The following is an 18,159-nucleotide window of genomic DNA, read 5'->3' as shown; positions in this document are numbered from 1 at the left end:
ATTATATAATGTCCAATATATAGTCGTGGACACCGTGCCCTTCAGTCCCTTCAGCAGGTACATATTCTCCATCCGGAAACTGTGGCTTGTCTAGAGGCAAAACCTGAAGGGCCCCAATGCAAAATCAGTAAGGCCCTTGTTCATTTTTTTTTTTTTTTTTTACACGGAAAATGCGCCAAAAAAAGCCTCCCATTGATTTCAATGAGAGGCGAAGGCATAGGCGTTTTTTGTTCCCCCCCCCCCCCCCAACGAGCGGTAAAACCGGCCTGTGGGGAAAAAGTGACGTGCCCTATGTTTGGGTGTTTGTCTCTGCTCTCCCATTGACATCAACGAGAGGCAGAGAAAGAGTTTTTTGCTGCGTTTATGGCTATGGGTGACAAAAGCAGCAAACTGCGTGAAGGCAGATCAAAATCCTGCCTCAAAATTCCAGACGAAATTTTCTGCCTACAAAAAAAACTGAATACACCAGGGCCACCTGTCTACCTACCGTGTGCCATTTATAATACTGGTGTCTTGTAAATGAACATGCATAGAAATGGAGCAATATTGCAGGTAGCAATCCCTAGGTCAGCCCAAGTGTGGTCTGAGTAAGGTCGGTCTTATACTAGATAGATATACTAGAGAGCTGGGGTGTTGCGTGAACCCCTGCCGCCATATGTATATTTTATGTGTTCAATGTAAAATATAGTAATGGAATATATAGTTACTTTAAACCTGTAAAGTTGGGGAAGGTTCTTGCCTCTTCAGTCTTTGCTGCATATTATACCAAACACTAAATCCTATAGATTTCCAAAAAATCTGCTGTGCAACAAAAGTTTTAGTTTGCCTCATAATATACAAGCCTCTGCATCTTAGGGGTTCTCCACTTTGGACGAACCATACCTGTTAGACGGATCCCTTGACAAACTAGCTGATCACAAAGGGTCTTCCTGCTGGAACCCCCAACGATCAGCTGTAATCTGGGGAAACCTGGCAGGAAGTGTACAAATTTCCCTGCAGCACCACCACAGGGGAAATGCAGCATTACACAGTGCCCAGTCATACCAATGTTTTTTTTCCTGTGTATTACGGGACAGGTCCTTCAGAGACGTTTTTTGGAACCGCTCTCCACTGACAGATCCTGAACAGGGGACCATCCTCTAACTCAGCATTCCCTAATACGGTGTATAAAAATGGGTTTTCTAAACTGGACAACCCCCTTTAACCTCTGAGAGGAGTCCATGCCTTCACCAATACAGGACTCCGCATTGTGCAGTTCCTTTGGCACATTCATCAAATCCTGTATCAGCCAAGGAAGTTAAATATTAACAGGTGAACAGATTTATTCAATGGGATTTTTAACCTTGGGGACATGAACATGATTTCCATGGTAACCACACAGATGTTTAGCAGAGAAATTCATTTATGGAACAGATATTTATTTGCTGTACTGCAGCCCGGAGGCCCTGGGGGTGTAGAACAGAGGAAATGTTGTGTAATTAAATGGGAGTTTTTATAAGAGGGATTTTATTAGGACTTTGTAAACTTCAATCACAATTAGTGGTTAACACATCTTAATGGCATTTGGAGCAGGATAGGAACGTCCGCCAACAGCCTCCGCCAGGTCCTGGTGACAAACATGACAAGTCTGGACAGGACTCTGCAGCTAAATTATTAACACCCTTAACCAAGCGGAAGGCGGTGTGGACTGGAGCGAGAGATGCTTTCAAGGACCGTGAGGAACCTGGACAGACCTCGCCTAAAGTCCAACCTGTAGTTCGTTAGGACTGACTGGTGGGGGGCACTTTCCATCTATACAGAACATATCCTATTAGATCTTGAGATTTGTGAATTACCCCATAGAGAATAGACCGTAGTAGCAAAGTCCACCCCCAAATGGGGGGTTCTCCTGCTGGACCTTCAGGGTCCATTATTGTGTCATGGCCTGGGCCCACCAGAGGATTAGAGCCTGGTATTAGTTAAAGGACTATTTTCCTACACAAGCTACATGCACTGTCCAACAACATTAAGCAACGAGTCCTCTTCAGATTGTAACATTTATAGGCAGCCCCGACATTCCCACTTTATAGGTTTGGATAATTTTTGAAAAAAGTCAGTTGAGGGCCACATTGCTGCATAGCTAGGCCCCCTAAAGTTACAAATTTTGTTTCTAAGGTGATGGGGGGGGGGGGATCACTATGGTTTGGCATCAGTGGTTTTGCCAATTTTTTTTCACCCCCTGCGGTTTATTCTGCTTCAGGTTTTTCTTTAAACTGTATATATTCTGCGGGTTTATAGAAAAACTAGTAAAAAGTGAGAAATACAGTAATTTACCAATTACCTTCTCAAAGGAGGGCCATGCACTTAAATTGCTTTCGTGTAGGTCTGCACTTGTAATAGATTAAATAACGTAGTGTGGATGGAGAAGAGCAGACTATTTCATTACGTTAGGCCAGCTTTTCTGAAGCCGATATTGAATTACTGAACAATTAAACCAGTAGGGAAAATAGAATTTAAAGTATTCGGGTGATAAGCCTTTAATTATATTTTCATGAGATCCACCAGGTCTAAAACTGATGTGTTCAGCCATAACTTGTTAGAATATATCCAAAGAGTAATAGAAAGAGGGTCAATAGTCGCATGCCACCTCATTACCAGATTTGCAGCACGGAATCATCCTGAAGTCCCCATTCTAGACATTTAGGCGTCTACAGGGAATTATTTTTTTCAATCCTAGACCATTTATAGGTCAATTGTGGTACAGTTGGCAGAAATTAGACAATATCAAGGCAAGACCAATGTTTATTTTCTATGTTTCAGTAACATTGCAGCCATCGAGAAAAAAAAACCAAAAACTCTAAAACAAAATCCATGAACAGATGGAAGACATTTCTACATTGTTACTAAGCAGGAGTTGGGTCCCAAGATCTCAGTGAGGCTATTGATCCAATAAATTAGAAAGCATGGCCATTTAAAAGTGCATTCATTTTTGTGCTGGGATGAGGTCATCGATGGACTGGCCTTTCTCCAGACGCTTTTCCATCTCGATCAGGAGTTTCACACCATCAACCACCGTCTGAACCAGTTCCACCTCTGAGAAACCCAGACGATCTGCATTGGAAACATCGAAGACTCCGCCGACAGCTGCAGTGTCAACTCCACCTTATGGAAAATGCAGAAAAGCAAGGGTTAACAAAGTTGTGCCAAGCTAGAGAGCCCAAAAAATTAGTATGGCCTAACATGACTAAGCTTCTACGGAAGAATAGAGTGCCTATGGCTTATTATGGACCTGTAGGGACTGCGTGCAGCAGTACAGGGTCTGATTACGGACGTTTAGAGGCAACACTACAATGGTAACTGGAGACTGGCGTTCCATGCATCAGTCTTAATAAATTTAGGACAACTTACTCCAGCAGGCTACTGTTTAAGAGGTGCATACCCTTTAATAAATTTGGTGCATCTTGGGCTGTATGTTGTCAAACCGAAATCTGTTTCAGCTATGAGCTGGTGTAGAGTTCAACTAGAATTGATGCCAATTTCTGGTGTAAATCTGTCTTGCTACCCCTCAACCAAAGCGTAAAATTATATTTTTTACTAAAGTAAGGTTCCAGTCTTAATAAATCTAGTTTTTGTGCCACTACAAAGTCACGTGACTTGAGGGCAAGATATGCTACCACCACCACCCTATTTATGGCAGCCATACCATTATAGCTATTCTTACCAAGAGTTCAAACACAGGTTAAAAAAAATATATAGATCTAGCCTGAAAACGCGCAATAGGTTAGTTTTGCTTTAGGCCTCATTCACACGGCAGGGTTTCCCAGCCGGGTGCCGGCCGTTCATAAATCGGCTGGCACCCGGCTGCATTAGGAATAATAGACCCCTAATGGGGCTATTCACACGACCGATTTTTTGACGGCCGGGAAAACCGGCCGTCAAAAAATAGGACATGCTCTATCTTCGCCCGTGTACCCGGCCATCACCGGGATGTGCCCCGAGTGATGGCCGGGTTTTCCGGCGCTTGCGCTCTATCTCCTCCTCCTCACAGCGCAGAGTGCATGTGAGGAGGAGGAGTTGATGCCATTCTGACGAATGGCATCGTTGTACACTGTGTGGCAGGGCCGGGGTGTACAGCAGGTGGAAGGGAGCGCTGCGCTGGCTCCCTTCCCCTGCTTGTTTTAAAAGCACCCTGGCCCGGTGACACCTTCGATGGCGCCGCTAGCAGCTGCTGCTATAGTGGCGTCGCTGCAGTAGAGCAGGGAGGTATCTCCCCGCTATGTGCTAGCCGCACTTTAGCTCCTTGAAGGAGCGGAATCCCCGTGTTTTCGGGGATTCCGCTCCTGGACAGAGAGCTTGATGTCTCTGTCCATATCTGGGCAGTGACATCAGGGGAAACTCCTGAAGCGGAATCCCCGAACACATGGGGATTCCCCTTCAGGAGTTGCCGCTGATATCACTGTCCGGATCTGCCCGGCCCGGCATGGATGCAAAACTTAATGCAAACCGACCGGGCAAAATGGCCGATTTTACCGGCCGACACTCGGGAACGACCCGGTCGTGTGAATCCCGCCTTACATGTGAGTTTCCCCCTTTGCACATCTTCAGGATGCAATTTATTGTGGTTTTTTTTTGTCTTTATTTAAACTGTGGAATTTTTGGAAACCCCATTAACTTGCATTGTACTTTGTTAGGAGATTTGTTGCAGGGTTCACACGAGAAAAAAAAAAAAAAAAAGTGTGAGCACCAGGATTTTAAGGCTTCGTTAACATCTGCGTCAGGGTCCTGTTCTGACGTTCCGTTGGAGCTTCCTGTCAGAACGGGACCCTGACTGAAACCATAGGTTTCCATTTGAAATACCATTGATTTCAATGGTGATGGATCCGGTGCCAATGGTTTCCGTTTCTCTTGGTTGTGCAAGGGTTCCGTAGTTGGACTCAAAATCAATGTTTTGTGTCAGTTTCAGTCAGAGTCCTGTTCTGATGGGAAGCTCCGGCAGAACGCAAGAACGGGACCCTAATGCAGATGTGAACGAACCCTTAGATTCTGGTGGCTGCTCATTTACTACGTAAACATAGTCGGCAGCATGTAGCGGACTGGTCATGGGTTTATAAATTTGCAGAGTATTGTCAGCGACTGTAGGAAGGGCTGGGAGCTGTGGGAAAGGGCCTTTTAGCCTGTTTGTTAGCCACTAGGGCACATGTGCACACACCTTTTAAATAAGTGGAATTTCCATGCGGAAGCGTCGCAGGGTACTACACACCGCAAAGTGGATGTGAACAAATCACATACACAAGCTGTGGAAAAATCGTGGAAGTGGCCCTACAAGGCGGATTCTCAATTTCTTACAAGCAGAAGCTCTGCACAGAATTCCTTACTATTTACACTGTGCGGACGTTCCCTTAGGATTTGCTTTCCAATGGTTCCAATAGATTAGTTACCTGTTCCTCTCTTCTGCAGTCTCAATCTCTTCAAGATTTCACCAAACTTTTCATTCTTGCACAGATTTGGTAGCTTAATGTGGACTCCAGCACGGAGACCAGTTCCAAGGTTGGAGGGACAGGTCAGGACGTAGCCGAGGTGCTGATTCCACATGAACTGGTAACCCTTGTTCTTAAACAAAGACTCAATCTGGAAAGAAGAACACAGAGTTTATATAGAACAGAGTTTCACCTCTTAAATACAAGTGAATAGTCCATCAAAACCACGTGAGTCGTATGATGATGGAGTGGCTAAAGGTGGACAACAAAGCTAAAAACCTTAGACATTGGCATTATAGATCACGCCCAGTGTTTTCCAGACTACCCATGCACCCGATTGGTGCCACTTACAATTAGCCAAAGCCACATTACACAGGTGGCTCCTACTTCATTTTAGTTACTGGTACATATTAAACAGACAGGGCCATGACGAGTGTAGGCTCTAAACTCATGTGAACTAAATTAGGTTTACTAAAAATCGGTCTAACCATGGAACTGGGATACAAGATCTGGTCACTTACAGTTGTCAGACCATCACAGAACCTCTTGAAGACCTCCTTCATCTTTCCACCCTTTTGCATAGAAATCACACGAAGATGGTCCTCCTCATTGACCCAGACTAGGAAAGTCTTGTTTTCATTGTGCCTTTTAATGAAGAATACAGTACATATATTGAATTAAAAAAATATATAAAATGCACACAAGTCGTTAGGTTTATTTTTAAACAGAAAAATATACAGCAACACTTTTAAGGTGCCCACATACATTAGACAAAACTCTGCCAGTGATCTAGTGGGGGCACATGTATAGCAGATGTTGAGAGCGAAGGATCGGGCAGGTTTACTCCGTTTCCACAGGAGACAAGCTGCTGCCATGTCCAGTAGGTGTAATCTTCTTGCCATTCACACGTGGTGCTTGGCAGTACTTCTAATGTAAGGTTGCTCAGCAAGGGAAATCCGATAGCAAAGCAAACACCAGTATAATAAAGTCATAATTCTACTGATCTCTATGCAGGTTGTAGGCAATCTCAGGTGTCCATCTAGTACCAGACATCTGCCAGGTTTCATATTATCTAGACTTGGGGCATAGCAGTTCATAAACTAGTTAAACCCAAATTATTCACCTGCAGTATTTTCATAAAGACCCCTGTTCAATCTAAAGGTTTAATGGGGTGATCATACACTAGCAGATCTCAGCATTGGCTAGTGAGACATCTGCCCATCGTATAGGCAACTGAGGTGTAGAGACAGGTATTCTAGACTGGACAACCCCTACCATATCAAAGAATTTTCAAGGGGGTATTACCATCTTAGGTATGTATAGTATATCTTGTGGATATACCATGGATGTCTGATAGATGTGGGTCCCAGCACCTAGATCGTGCCTCTCCTTATCCTGTTTGGTGAAAACAAGCGAGCAAACAGCTCGGCTGTTTCCATAACAGAATGGAGAGCGACCTGCGGCCCTCTCCACTAGTGCCCACCTGGATTCTACAGCCACCACACAAAAACAGGAGTCGGGTCAATATAGGTGCAGGTTCCAGAGCTGATACCTACATAGACATTTATGGCATATCCTGTGGATATGCCATAGGTGTCTAAAATGGGGAAAACCCTTTTAATAGAGGGGGGGGGGGGGTCCCCTGTTTAGGATCCTCATCTCTTGGCGCCAGAGTGGAGTGCGGTTAAAAAGAGCATCTTTGTGAAGGACTAGTCCTGCATTACAGACAACCCATAGAAGAAATGAAGCATTAGTGTCCATTCAGGTCTATGGTGGTGCTGTAGGTTAATTGAATGCTTATGGCTAGATTTCACCACAGATTGCAGCCGATACTAAAGATAAGGCATGAATGACCCCTATCCCAATATAAAGCAAGAAAAGTAACTGTATAATCCAAGAGCCTATAAGGCCTTGCTTCACTGCCTACCGGAGAGACCAACGGCCATTACTACACCTTTTTCTGCAGTTTAAGTAGGAAGTTTTAGTATGGGTCAAGGTGTGAATTATGAGCGGCAGCTCAGATTAGGCCATTATCCAGGCTTTACCCTGCTTAAGTGACAGCTAGCAACAAACCAGGCCGTAAGACATGACAGCCGATATGGTGTCCACATCTTAAACTGAAGAGACGCTGGTTATATAGTCAGACTCCACGTAGGATAGTAGAATATGTAATGAACGAGCCAAAATCCCTTACACACAGGCCCTCAATGTGGGAACACAACGGGTTGCCTATTACCTTAAACATTTCCCCACTGCTGTTCTTGATATCCCATATGGCCCCAATTGTAAACGGAGCAATAGGGATATATAAAAGGTAATTGCAGATAATGTCAACTACGACAGATACCTACCAGATACCCCTGGCATCAGGCCAATCTCGGGCCATTCCAGAGGCCAACAGAAGAGGAGAGACCGGTTTGTCGAAGAGGAAGTGATCATCAATAAGCTGCTGCTGCTCTTCATCAGACATGCTCTTGAGGGCGTAGTATTTTCCTTTCAAGTCGCCTTCCAGGCTGTCGAGAGCTTTGAAAAATAAAATTATGAAGTTCACACAGGAGTCTGTTTACTTCTCCAAACTATAAATATTAGTGTCGAAAAAAAAAAATCACCCCTTCACTGGAGAATGTTTCATAACCTCAACTCCGCTCATTCATATGCCAAGGCACCACAAGCTTATTTACCACCCCCCCCCCCCCCCCACAGGGATACAAGTGTTCATTCATGTTCCATTACCACTAGAGGGGGGGGGGGCGGGCGACGGTCTCTAAAAACAGCTTGTTGGCTGACCATTTCATACTGACATTTTCACTGTTTACACTCCTAAAAGATACAGGTGAAACCCAGAGGCGCGTGATCCTTGTCACTTTAGAGAATGGGAGTTGTTACAAAAGTTAAACTTTCCATATTAAGTTTAATAGTAATAGTTATTGAAGATCACAAAATCTTTAACAAATCTTAGGGTTATCGGCTACATAACAAATCTATAGCCTAGTACGGCAGCAAGAGCTACATGGAAGGATGGCTTGAGCACTTACAAGCTTTCCTGAACCTATTATGGCCCAAGCTCAGTGCCAAGGTCACCCTAAGATTACTTTATCTGTAACAGACTGGTTACTAGGGATATTCTGCCTGTCAGCCTAATTGTTACGGCTGTTTCAATAGGGCTGTTAAGCCCCAACAAGTCGGTCCTAAATGGTTAAGCTGTTCAGTCTAAAGTTTGGTTTGAACTGTGCGGGCAACAGAAGGGCAGATTGGCATTAGTTACCATGTCAATTCCACATAACTATAATAAAGGGTTTAAGAAAAATTAGAGCAAAAGAATCCTTTAGACAAGAGTGCAAGTTCACGGTAGAGAGAGTTAAAAAAAAAAAAAAAAGGGAAGATTGAGGCACAGTATTAAGATACCTACAGCTCAAGGCCATAATATCGAGGTAATTCAGGAGAGAACCAATTCTGTATCCTCCAATGTGTGCAAGGCTCTGCAGAGTGCTTTCAATATATGATTTAAGGGGGAATTGAGGGATATAGCGCTACTCAGGCTGTCTACATCTTACACTACATAAAACCATTTCGCACAAGTAGAAGCTCTGCAACATATGATCCAGCCATACAACGGTAGCAGTCTAGTCTACAGCGAACTCTAAAACAAAAAGACCTTGGTTTATATAGTGTCATCAAGAGGAATGTATAGTCCACAAATCTGCAGCATACACCTATGGAATGGTCTATGGACACCGCAAGGAAAAAGCTGTAACAGCTCAGAGCCATCACATTGAAGCCCATAGCAAACATTCTACCATTAGCGTTACGAAATACGAGTTTGAAGCCCATTTACTGGCACGGCCTTCGTAAACAACCCCTGGTGTCTTTCCGCTTAAACAAAACACACATCATACTAAAAGACCCTTTGTTTACTTTACCAGGAAGGGGTCGATTGCGGTGTAACGCATCAGCACATTATTTTCGGTGCAAGGGACCAGGAATAAAAGACAAGAATGAACCGAGTCAAGTAGTGTCCAGTGGTCATGTAATTATAGTGACCAATGGTCATGTTGTCACGATGTCACTCATGGTCACAGGGTTTACATAGTGCTGTGGGTTTCCAGAGCAGGGCACCATTGCATGGGCAAGTTAGATTTTTTTATTTATAGAAGACTAGGAAAAGTTGATGGGTGCACTTCAATGCGATTACTGTCCGGCTCATCTGGGTCTTTTAAGACTAGTAGTTCTATCCCTGTGGATCATTCAGCAAACTGTTCTCCAGATACTAAAGAAGGAATAAGTCCTTAAGGTGCCCAGACGCATTAGATAAAACATCACCCAGTCCTGCCAAAAGCAACAGGTTCAGCCAATGATCGTCTAACGTGAACGATGGTGACCCAATTCGGATGTCAGGGAAGAAGTATCGGACATGTTGGATTTCATGGAAGATAAGACCGTCACCTCATTGAGTACACATTGACACTTATACTTAAGATATTAGGTATGTTACCTTAAGATCCACACCACCTACTAATTAACATTAACACTGTAAAATTAGACCATGTAAGCAAGTATAGAAGTTCCAGACATCTTCAATGAACCTTTCCAGATACCTTCAAGAGCGCTTTCTGCCAAACTGGATCTGCTAAGACCTACAGCTACAGAGTTTACCATGTCTGGCTATAGCTTAGACTTATTCTATATTAGAGTCTGACGGAAAGAATGTTCTTTTTACCACGAGCCAAGATGCAATTTGCTTCGTTACCATATACAGACAGGTATTCAATAGGGTTTGCTTGGAAGGAGCCTCCTTAGAAGGTCTGCTGGAGCACGCAACACCCAGATTCTGAATCCGTGAACTCTATGAAATTGAATGACTTCTATAGAGCAAAGTTAGTCGATGATTTGCCATGAATACACATCCATGACCTGCGTAGTGTTACATTTTATCTTATTTAAAGATTCTGCTCATGGAAACAGTCATTGATCGTGTGGAACGAATACTTATTTGTAATTAAAGAAAGGTTCATTATGATTTATTCACAAGGGAAAGACTACCTTCAACGGCGAGCTGCTCAACGGCTCGTCTTTCCCCGCGGCTGCAGTGAGGTGGGAGGCAAAATCCCCGGATGCTCCTGCCAGTTCTGACACGGGAGCTGAGAACATAGTTTGGGTCCAGGTCATCACCACCCTAAAACAAATAACAATGTTATGCAATATTCACTTCCAAGTTTATTCCAAAATTTTGCATACATTTAAATTTTGTTTAAAGGGGAACTTAATTCTAACAAGTTCTCCATGTTCATGGTTAGAGAATCCCTCAGACTGCCTAATAAGCTGTGCCGGCTCATCTCACACCTGAAGAAGTTTGGATAGCTGCCTAGGTGACTGGCCTCACTGCCAGTGTATCTCCATGGTCGTGAAGACCAGCATGGACCAAGTTCTAGACGTGATGGCACCACGTGTATCTTATGCACCATCTGTCTTGCAGCAAATCCCCACCATGCATTATGTAGACAACCACTCTTGTTGGGACTAGCTGACACTGCCCCAAACCCTTGTTCACAGTATCACTGATAACATACACTTGGTTAGGGTTAATATTTGACAACTACAACCCTAGGACCTGAAACTCAAGTAAACCAAGTTATTCAGCTTTAGGGTGCCTTCAAGTATTTACAGATATTGTCCCTACTTGTTAGAAAGGTCCCTTCACAATAAGTTGATCAAAGTGTCCCCTCAGCTGTGATCTGTGGGGGAAATGCCAATAAGTGTTCAATTTCCCAGCAGCGCCACCAGAGGGGAAACGGAGCATTACAAGGGGCCATGCATATCAATGAGTTGTGTAACGCAGGACAGGTCCTCCAGAGCAAGAAACACTCTTTGTAGCAGCTCTCCACTCTGGCCAAGCGATGAGAAGCCTGAACAGGGAGGGATCCTCAGCTTTTGTGTAACCATTTAGGGAATTCATAGTGGCTTTTCTAAACTACACAACCTCTTTAAAGAAAGTCTTCTGCTGAAAGCCATACAAAAATGAAAACCTATACCAATTACCTTCAGATGGGCAGAGTTCAGGTCTGTTTTGTGCTGGTCTGTTGGTTTGTAGCCCACATGTCGGTCCTCAATGATGGGGTCGAAAAGTTCCTTGAACACGTCATAACACTCTTCATCCCCAGCAACACATCCCACTGTCATAATAAATGGGTGGCCTACACAAGTACAACAGATCTTCGTCAGATGCAGAACAGTGTTACAAGGATACCCCATCCTCCCCACAATTCGTTCTTGTTCAGGATCTCCTCACAAAAGTCTCCATGACTTGGAGATCCCAAGACCCTTTAGTTTTATGGAAAGCAGGACAATCTCCCCAACATTCATGGACAATATTTGTCCAAATATTAAAAAGAAATGCAATACAAGATTAAGTTGAAATGCTCATTACCAGAGACCTCAATATAGGATTGCAGAAAATGTATGTAAAGAGTCGTGTCTATAGGGTTGTATTGACTAAAGTTCACAATTTTTTTTCATGCCTTTCCATGGAAAAGATAACAGGAAGTAAAAATACAAAGGAATAGATTTAAGAATTGTGAATTGGTAATGCTGAACCATTAAACTGTTGTAGACACTACCCAAGCACTCAAGTCTTTCTATGGGATCCAGATTTATTCAATTAAATGTTTGGAACTTAAGATCTTCTAAGTAATAGGAAAACGGTTGGCACTACCCCAACACGTGGCATTAGCTAGAGTCCCTAGGCCGTTGGTGGTGTGTATGATAACTCAAAACACATTTTGAGAATGTCAACGACCTTAGCCCTTGTGCCTATAACCTAATCCACAGGGCAAGTCAAGCATCAGGACCCATTTGACCATCTAAGACCCTTAGGCTGTGTTCAGATGTTGCAGTTGGCGTGGTTCTTGCCATGCAAATTGTATAACATCTAAAGGATTACAATTTGGTGATACCGGAATAGCCCTTTAAGGTAGACCTGTCACTTAGACGCAATGGAAGCAGCCATATTGCGGACTGTGCCGAACGCAGCCAATAGAGTCACTAGTGACATTTGGGACGTCATACCTTGTAACCTTGACATTACTAGGTAAGCTGCAGCAAATACGAATTTCCCACAAAATGGCTGCCACCCTTGTGTGAAGGTCACGGGTGAAGTTTGAAGTCACACCAAAAAGGGCATGCGTTTCTTCACTGGGTCTACCCCAGTCTCCATTACATCATCGAGAGGGAAGCCACTGGGGGTCATTCTGCGTCTTAATTTCTTGTAAAAGTTAACACCTTGGCCATATGATGAAGTGAATACGGAGGCCAGGAAATTCATCTGACAGAAAGCCTCAGTGATTGGCCGGGCCATATACAGTTCACTAGAGTGAGAATAAACACTGTACAGGTTAACTAACGTCTATTCCCCTCGTCAATAGAAGTGCTGCAAAAATGTAAAAAAATAAATTTAAAAAAAGTGCAATTACGACAGAAGAAAGTTTCAATTCCCTTTTTGTCATGGGACCGGCCTTTTAGGTCACTGAACAATCTAGAAAGATTGGTTTGAGCACTTCCAGTAATGAGGGTGAACAGTGGATGAGAGGACAGAGGGAGAGCGAGGCAGAGGCAGAGGCGCGTTACCTGGGTTGTCAATCCCAGTTTGAATGACATCATCCAAGGTAAATCCACTTGGCGTCTGTTTGTCCCTCAGTTTTTCATACAGCTCCTTAGTCAGCACCTTGGCCATATGGTTGTTGTGGAGACTCAAGTCCGGGAACTCGTCATCGTTGCTGTACTTCAGCTTCAGCTGGTTGTGGGAGTTGCCGAAAGGCATGATTGCACTTTACTGCAAGATTATGGGGAACAAAGGGTAAAATCTTTCACAAGTCCATATATGACCTTTACAATAACCTTGGATTAAAGTAACATTACAATGGAAGCCATATTTGCCAGACTGGGACAATCTTGCGCTACCTACCGTTGTCCCCAGCAGGAACGCTTCCGATTGACCCAAAAGGTTAATGGTTAATCCAGTTGACAAGATCAACTACTTTATTTTTTTGCCGAAAATTAAAAAGAAAACAAAAATATAAATTCTTGTCTTACAAAACTTCTCTATTTTAATTAAATTGGATTCTGGGAAAGTTTCCAAGAAACAGTTAGTATGGCTTCCATAACGGTCGTCACCCAGCTTTCCTACACTCCTGAAAGGGAGGTTTGCATAGTTCTATAGCAATAGAGCCCCCTCTGTATAGGATTGCATAATATGGGAGGGGTAGCATCAGGACTCACAGAAGATACCTTTACAAGCTGTAGTTAAAGCTGCCACCAGGGGGCTTTCAAATATGTTGCATGATTCAGGGGGGTGGGTAATATAGGAAATAGTTTGTGCCCCCATACATTCTGTAGTATTATACCTGCGGTGTCCAGAGTTTAGATTATGAATTGCAGATGCACATGAGAAAGGATAGTACACTAATAGGTTGCAATAAAATGGGTCGTGTCACTTTAAGAGCACTATAGATTATATACATGTCATAAAAAATAAATTAAAAACGTAAGGGATGTACAATAAAGGTGGGATTGGAAAGGGGAGTACTTCAGCATAATCTGGATTAACAGATTTAATAGAACTTCCAAATAAAAGGTCATTAGATTTGATGCCTTTGAAAAATAAATGGCAACTGAGCCAACCCCATGCTGCAATAATCAATCACCCCAAAAGCTGCTGGACCTGAGCCCACTGGCTGCACCACTAGCACAAGTAATACCAGTAGGGGGCAGTGCAGAACTGGGACAGCAGAAAAAAAAACTCCATTAACTCTTTCATAAAAGGTTTCACGTATAGACATTTCTGTTTGCACAGAACTCCCTCCTTATGGGACATTCCTGCAGTGAGACTGCAGAAGACCTGCAGCAATGACCACCGGAGACCCTGCACGGTCTCAGCAATAGTCCTGGTCAATCTACAGAAGAAAACTAAAATATATGTATAGAAAGCAAAAGCAGCAACGCCCCAGTCTGAACAAGGAACACACACACGCCAAGCACATGCGCTATTACGCACAGCTCCCCTGTTTGTGAGCCCTAAGTAGTTCCACTACACCCGGAACACCCCCATCCAAGGAGATCATGGGGTCCCTGCTTACAATCCAAGCTGCTGCGGACTTGAATGAATCCTCAGATCTCAGCCCGAAAAGCAACGCCTTAATTAACCCCTTTAGATCTAGATCAGCAATCCTTGCCTTGATACATTGTATCCATAATAACAGCAAGGAATAATAAATAATACATTGTATCCAGTGCAAAAGATGCAGCGGGGGGGGGGGGGGGCGGGGTGCTACAATGATCAGCAGGGGACAGGATTGTTACTCACCAGGTATTTGTTACTGGAGGCAAATAATGAAAGACCCTGAATGACTTCAGGACCAACAACTCCCCAGACCTGAAGGGATGTGTGTGACAGAGGGATCCCGACCCCTTTATATAGCATTGCCAGGGCAAGCAGCCATTGGCTGATATTTATATTCCATTCATTGGATTGGTCGGCTGGTAGAGGGAAGTGTCAGCCGGTCCTTGTAGTCATCGCTCTTCCATTTTATCAGAGCTGGTGCTGACTGCATTGTGCAGTGTAATATAATATATCATATACCTGCACCTGAGGTGTGTCTCCAAATTGGACTTGTTCCCCTAGGCACATCTTTTATTCCTATAAATTGCTCTTATTGGAAATTGTTCACTTGATTTTAATACACTTTATGTGAAAAAGTCGAAAACTGCATCACAAAACTGCAGCAATTTGCTGTAAGGGTTTATTCACACATGCAGGTTTTGATCAGGTTGTTTGTTTGTTTTTTTGCAATTTTTCAAGCCAAAACCAGGAGTGGAATCAAATAAGAGAAAATGTATCTCTCCCTTTATGATCCAAACCTGGTTTTGGATTTAAAATTTGCATTAAAAAAAACCTGCGTGTAGGAATACACTCAAAAACTGCAACTACCATGGCTCGGCCGCATAGTGTGTGGGCAAATTGATTTAATAGACACATAATTACTGCATGAAAACCGCATTACGATTGATTACTTGCAGTTTTAGGCCAGGATCACACACACAGTTTTTGGTTCAGAAATGGATCCAAAAGGAAGGAAATGTATTAAGAAAAATTTCCTTTTGTGTCCCCTCCTGTGTTCGTTAAAAAAAACTGCATCAAAACTGTGTGTGTGATTCCGGCCCATATGCGCTTGCAGTTTTCCCCATTGAAGTCTATGGGAAAAACTTGCGTTATAATCTTGTGACTATCGCAGCCGGTAGAATATTCTGCGGAATAAATGCAACACAGTTCTAGGACCGCACGCATGATAACCGCACCATGTGAACTACACTTTTTAAAACCCTCTTTTTTATGATTTTTTTTTCGCTGCAGTTTTCAGAAAAATGCTAACTAACCTGCACATGTGAACATACACTAAGGGTAGGAACACACGAGGCGGATACGCTGCGTAAAAGAAGTCAGTGTATCCGTCCTGGAAACCGCAGGGAATTCCGCCCGAGAAACCACAACATATTGTGGTGCAGTTCTTCAGGCATCATGTCCGCTGCGGAAATACTGCAGGAATAAAAGAAAAAAGTTCATACTTACCACTCAGGCGTTGTCATGGCAACGCATCCCTCTCTTCTGTACGTAGCCCGGCCTCCTGAGAAGACGCTGTAGTCCATGTGACCCCTGCAGGCTTTTGATTGGCTGCATCAGTCACATGGGATGAAGCGTCATCCCTGGAGGCCGGGCTACGCTCAGAACAGAGACTCGTTTCGCTGGGTCAACGGGCGGCGGTAAGTGTTTTTGTATTTATTTTAACTAATAAAATATATATTTTTTTCGTTTTCATCTGCAATTTTTGCGGCGGATCCGCATAGTTTCCGCCGCAAAAGTCGTAACACATAGCGAATTCAATGTGGAAAACCTGCAACAGAAGAGCTGCGATTCCGCAGCATAGATTGACATGCTGCGAATTAAAAAACCGGACCGTAGGTCAATTTATGAATGGTTTTCCGGCTAATTTTTTTTCCGCAGCGCATGGTTGAGATTTGTTTCAATCTCATCCACTCTGCTGCTACTGTATTACTATGTGGATTTTCCGCAATGAAATCCGTTGCGGAAAATCTGCAGTGTTCATGACTAGGGTGTTCCTACCCTTAAGGTACATGTTGCGGTGTGGGGTTTGTTACGTTTTATTTTTAGGAATAAAACACACTTGCAAATGTATTTGTATTTTTGTTTAAGGTGATTTGGTATTCCTCCATGCGAACGCTGCGCTTATTAGCTGCTTATAAACGTAGTTGCTGTATTGCACTTTCAGGTCTGCTCTCCTGGATCCTATTCTGGTTATGGCTTACAAAATGCATGTAAAATCTGCACTGTGGGATCCCAGTCTTAGGCCTTGTTCATACAGTGCAAATTTTGCATGTACAGTATGTTTTCAGCCGAGACCAGGAACGGAACCTAAACAGAAGAGACCTATAACAGAAGGCATTATAGGTCTCCTCTCCTGGATACAATTCTGTTTTTGGCTTAAAAAAATGCATGTAAAATTTGCATCAAATCTGCACTGTGTGACCGAGGCCTTAGGCTGGAGCTCCATAGTGCTGGGATTATATCATACTTAATGTATCACATATGTACCTGCAATTTCAAGTGACCGTGATATTGCGATCGCAAAAAATCCAACAATATTCAGAGAGAATCGCATGAAAATCACATGCAAATTTTTCCACCATAGGATTCTATTAAAATTGTATTTGATGTTGTAAGGTTGCAATTTCATACAATAGAAGGATCCTGCTCCAAATTATGTAAAATCGCATGTGATTTTCTGCGATGCAATATTGCATTATGGGTTGTTCCAAATCAGAGAACCCCTATAATAAACAACAAGGGTATGACTAGATACACGTATGCCAAATGACTCAAATCACTTGTGTGAAATTCAAGTCCCTTATCTATTTATTTTTCCCCTTTTCTGGGATTGTTAAAAAAATTTCCCATCTTTTCGATAAAATTCCTACAAGACAATTGCTTGACTGTCATTAGTGGATTCCATGGACTGATAAGGCTATGTTCACACGCTTAGCAAAATACGTCTGAAAATACGGAGCTGTTTTCAAGTGAAAACAGATCCTGATTTTCAGACGTTTTTGTAACAACTCGCGTTTTTCGCAGCGTATTTTACGGCCGTTATTGGAGCTGTTTTTCAATGAAGTCAATGAAAAACGCCTCCAAAAAGTAACATGCACTTCTTTTTTGCCGGCGTCTTTTTACGCTCTGTATTTTGAGAGCGACACGTAAAATTAAGCCTCGTGGGAACAGAACACCGTAAAACCCATTGAAAGCAATGGGCAGATGTTTGTAGGCGTATTAGGGGCATTTTTTCAGGCGTAATTCGAGGCGTAAAACGCCAAAATTACGTCTGAAAACACTGCGTGTGAACATACCTTCATAGTCGCTGACACTGTCAAGTGAGCGATTCAAGTCCAGCGTGGGCAAATAGGTGCCATCAACAGATCCATACAATATTATGGCAGTGTGCGTGAGACCCTAGGACCCCCAATATGTTATGGAATCATATTAAGTAGAACACACTTGGTGAAAGTGCATTTGAAATAGCATAAGTGGAGCGCATACATTTATCATGAATGTCGTTGGCCTATTTAATCATTTATTTGCATG

At 43.1% G+C, this 18,159-nt stretch overlaps 1 protein-coding gene across 1 annotated transcript; it reads right to left on the bottom strand.

Annotated features, from left to right (window-relative positions):
• Window positions 1-2,763: 2,763 nt before the first annotated feature.
• On the bottom strand, window positions 2,764-14,915 carry CKB (creatine kinase B). Its single transcript, XM_075843922.1, has 8 exons — window positions 14,812-14,915; window positions 13,077-13,281; window positions 11,493-11,647; window positions 10,497-10,629; window positions 7,808-7,979; window positions 5,978-6,101; window positions 5,418-5,607; window positions 2,764-3,141 (listed from the first exon to the last, which is right to left on the bottom strand). The coding sequence occupies exons 2-8, from the start codon at window positions 13,267-13,269 to the stop codon at window positions 2,963-2,965; spliced, it is 1,146 nt and encodes a 381-aa protein (XP_075700037.1). The 5' UTR covers window positions 13,270-13,281; window positions 14,812-14,915; the 3' UTR covers window positions 2,764-2,962.
• Between the last annotated feature and the right edge of the window lie 3,244 nt (window positions 14,916-18,159).

The sequence above is a fragment of the Rhinoderma darwinii genome, chromosome 12 (genome assembly GCF_050947455.1).
Source record: "Rhinoderma darwinii isolate aRhiDar2 chromosome 12, aRhiDar2.hap1, whole genome shotgun sequence".
Lineage (NCBI taxonomy): Eukaryota > Metazoa > Chordata > Amphibia > Anura > Rhinodermatidae > Rhinoderma > Rhinoderma darwinii.
This window is presented reverse-complemented; position numbering and strand designations above follow the sequence as displayed.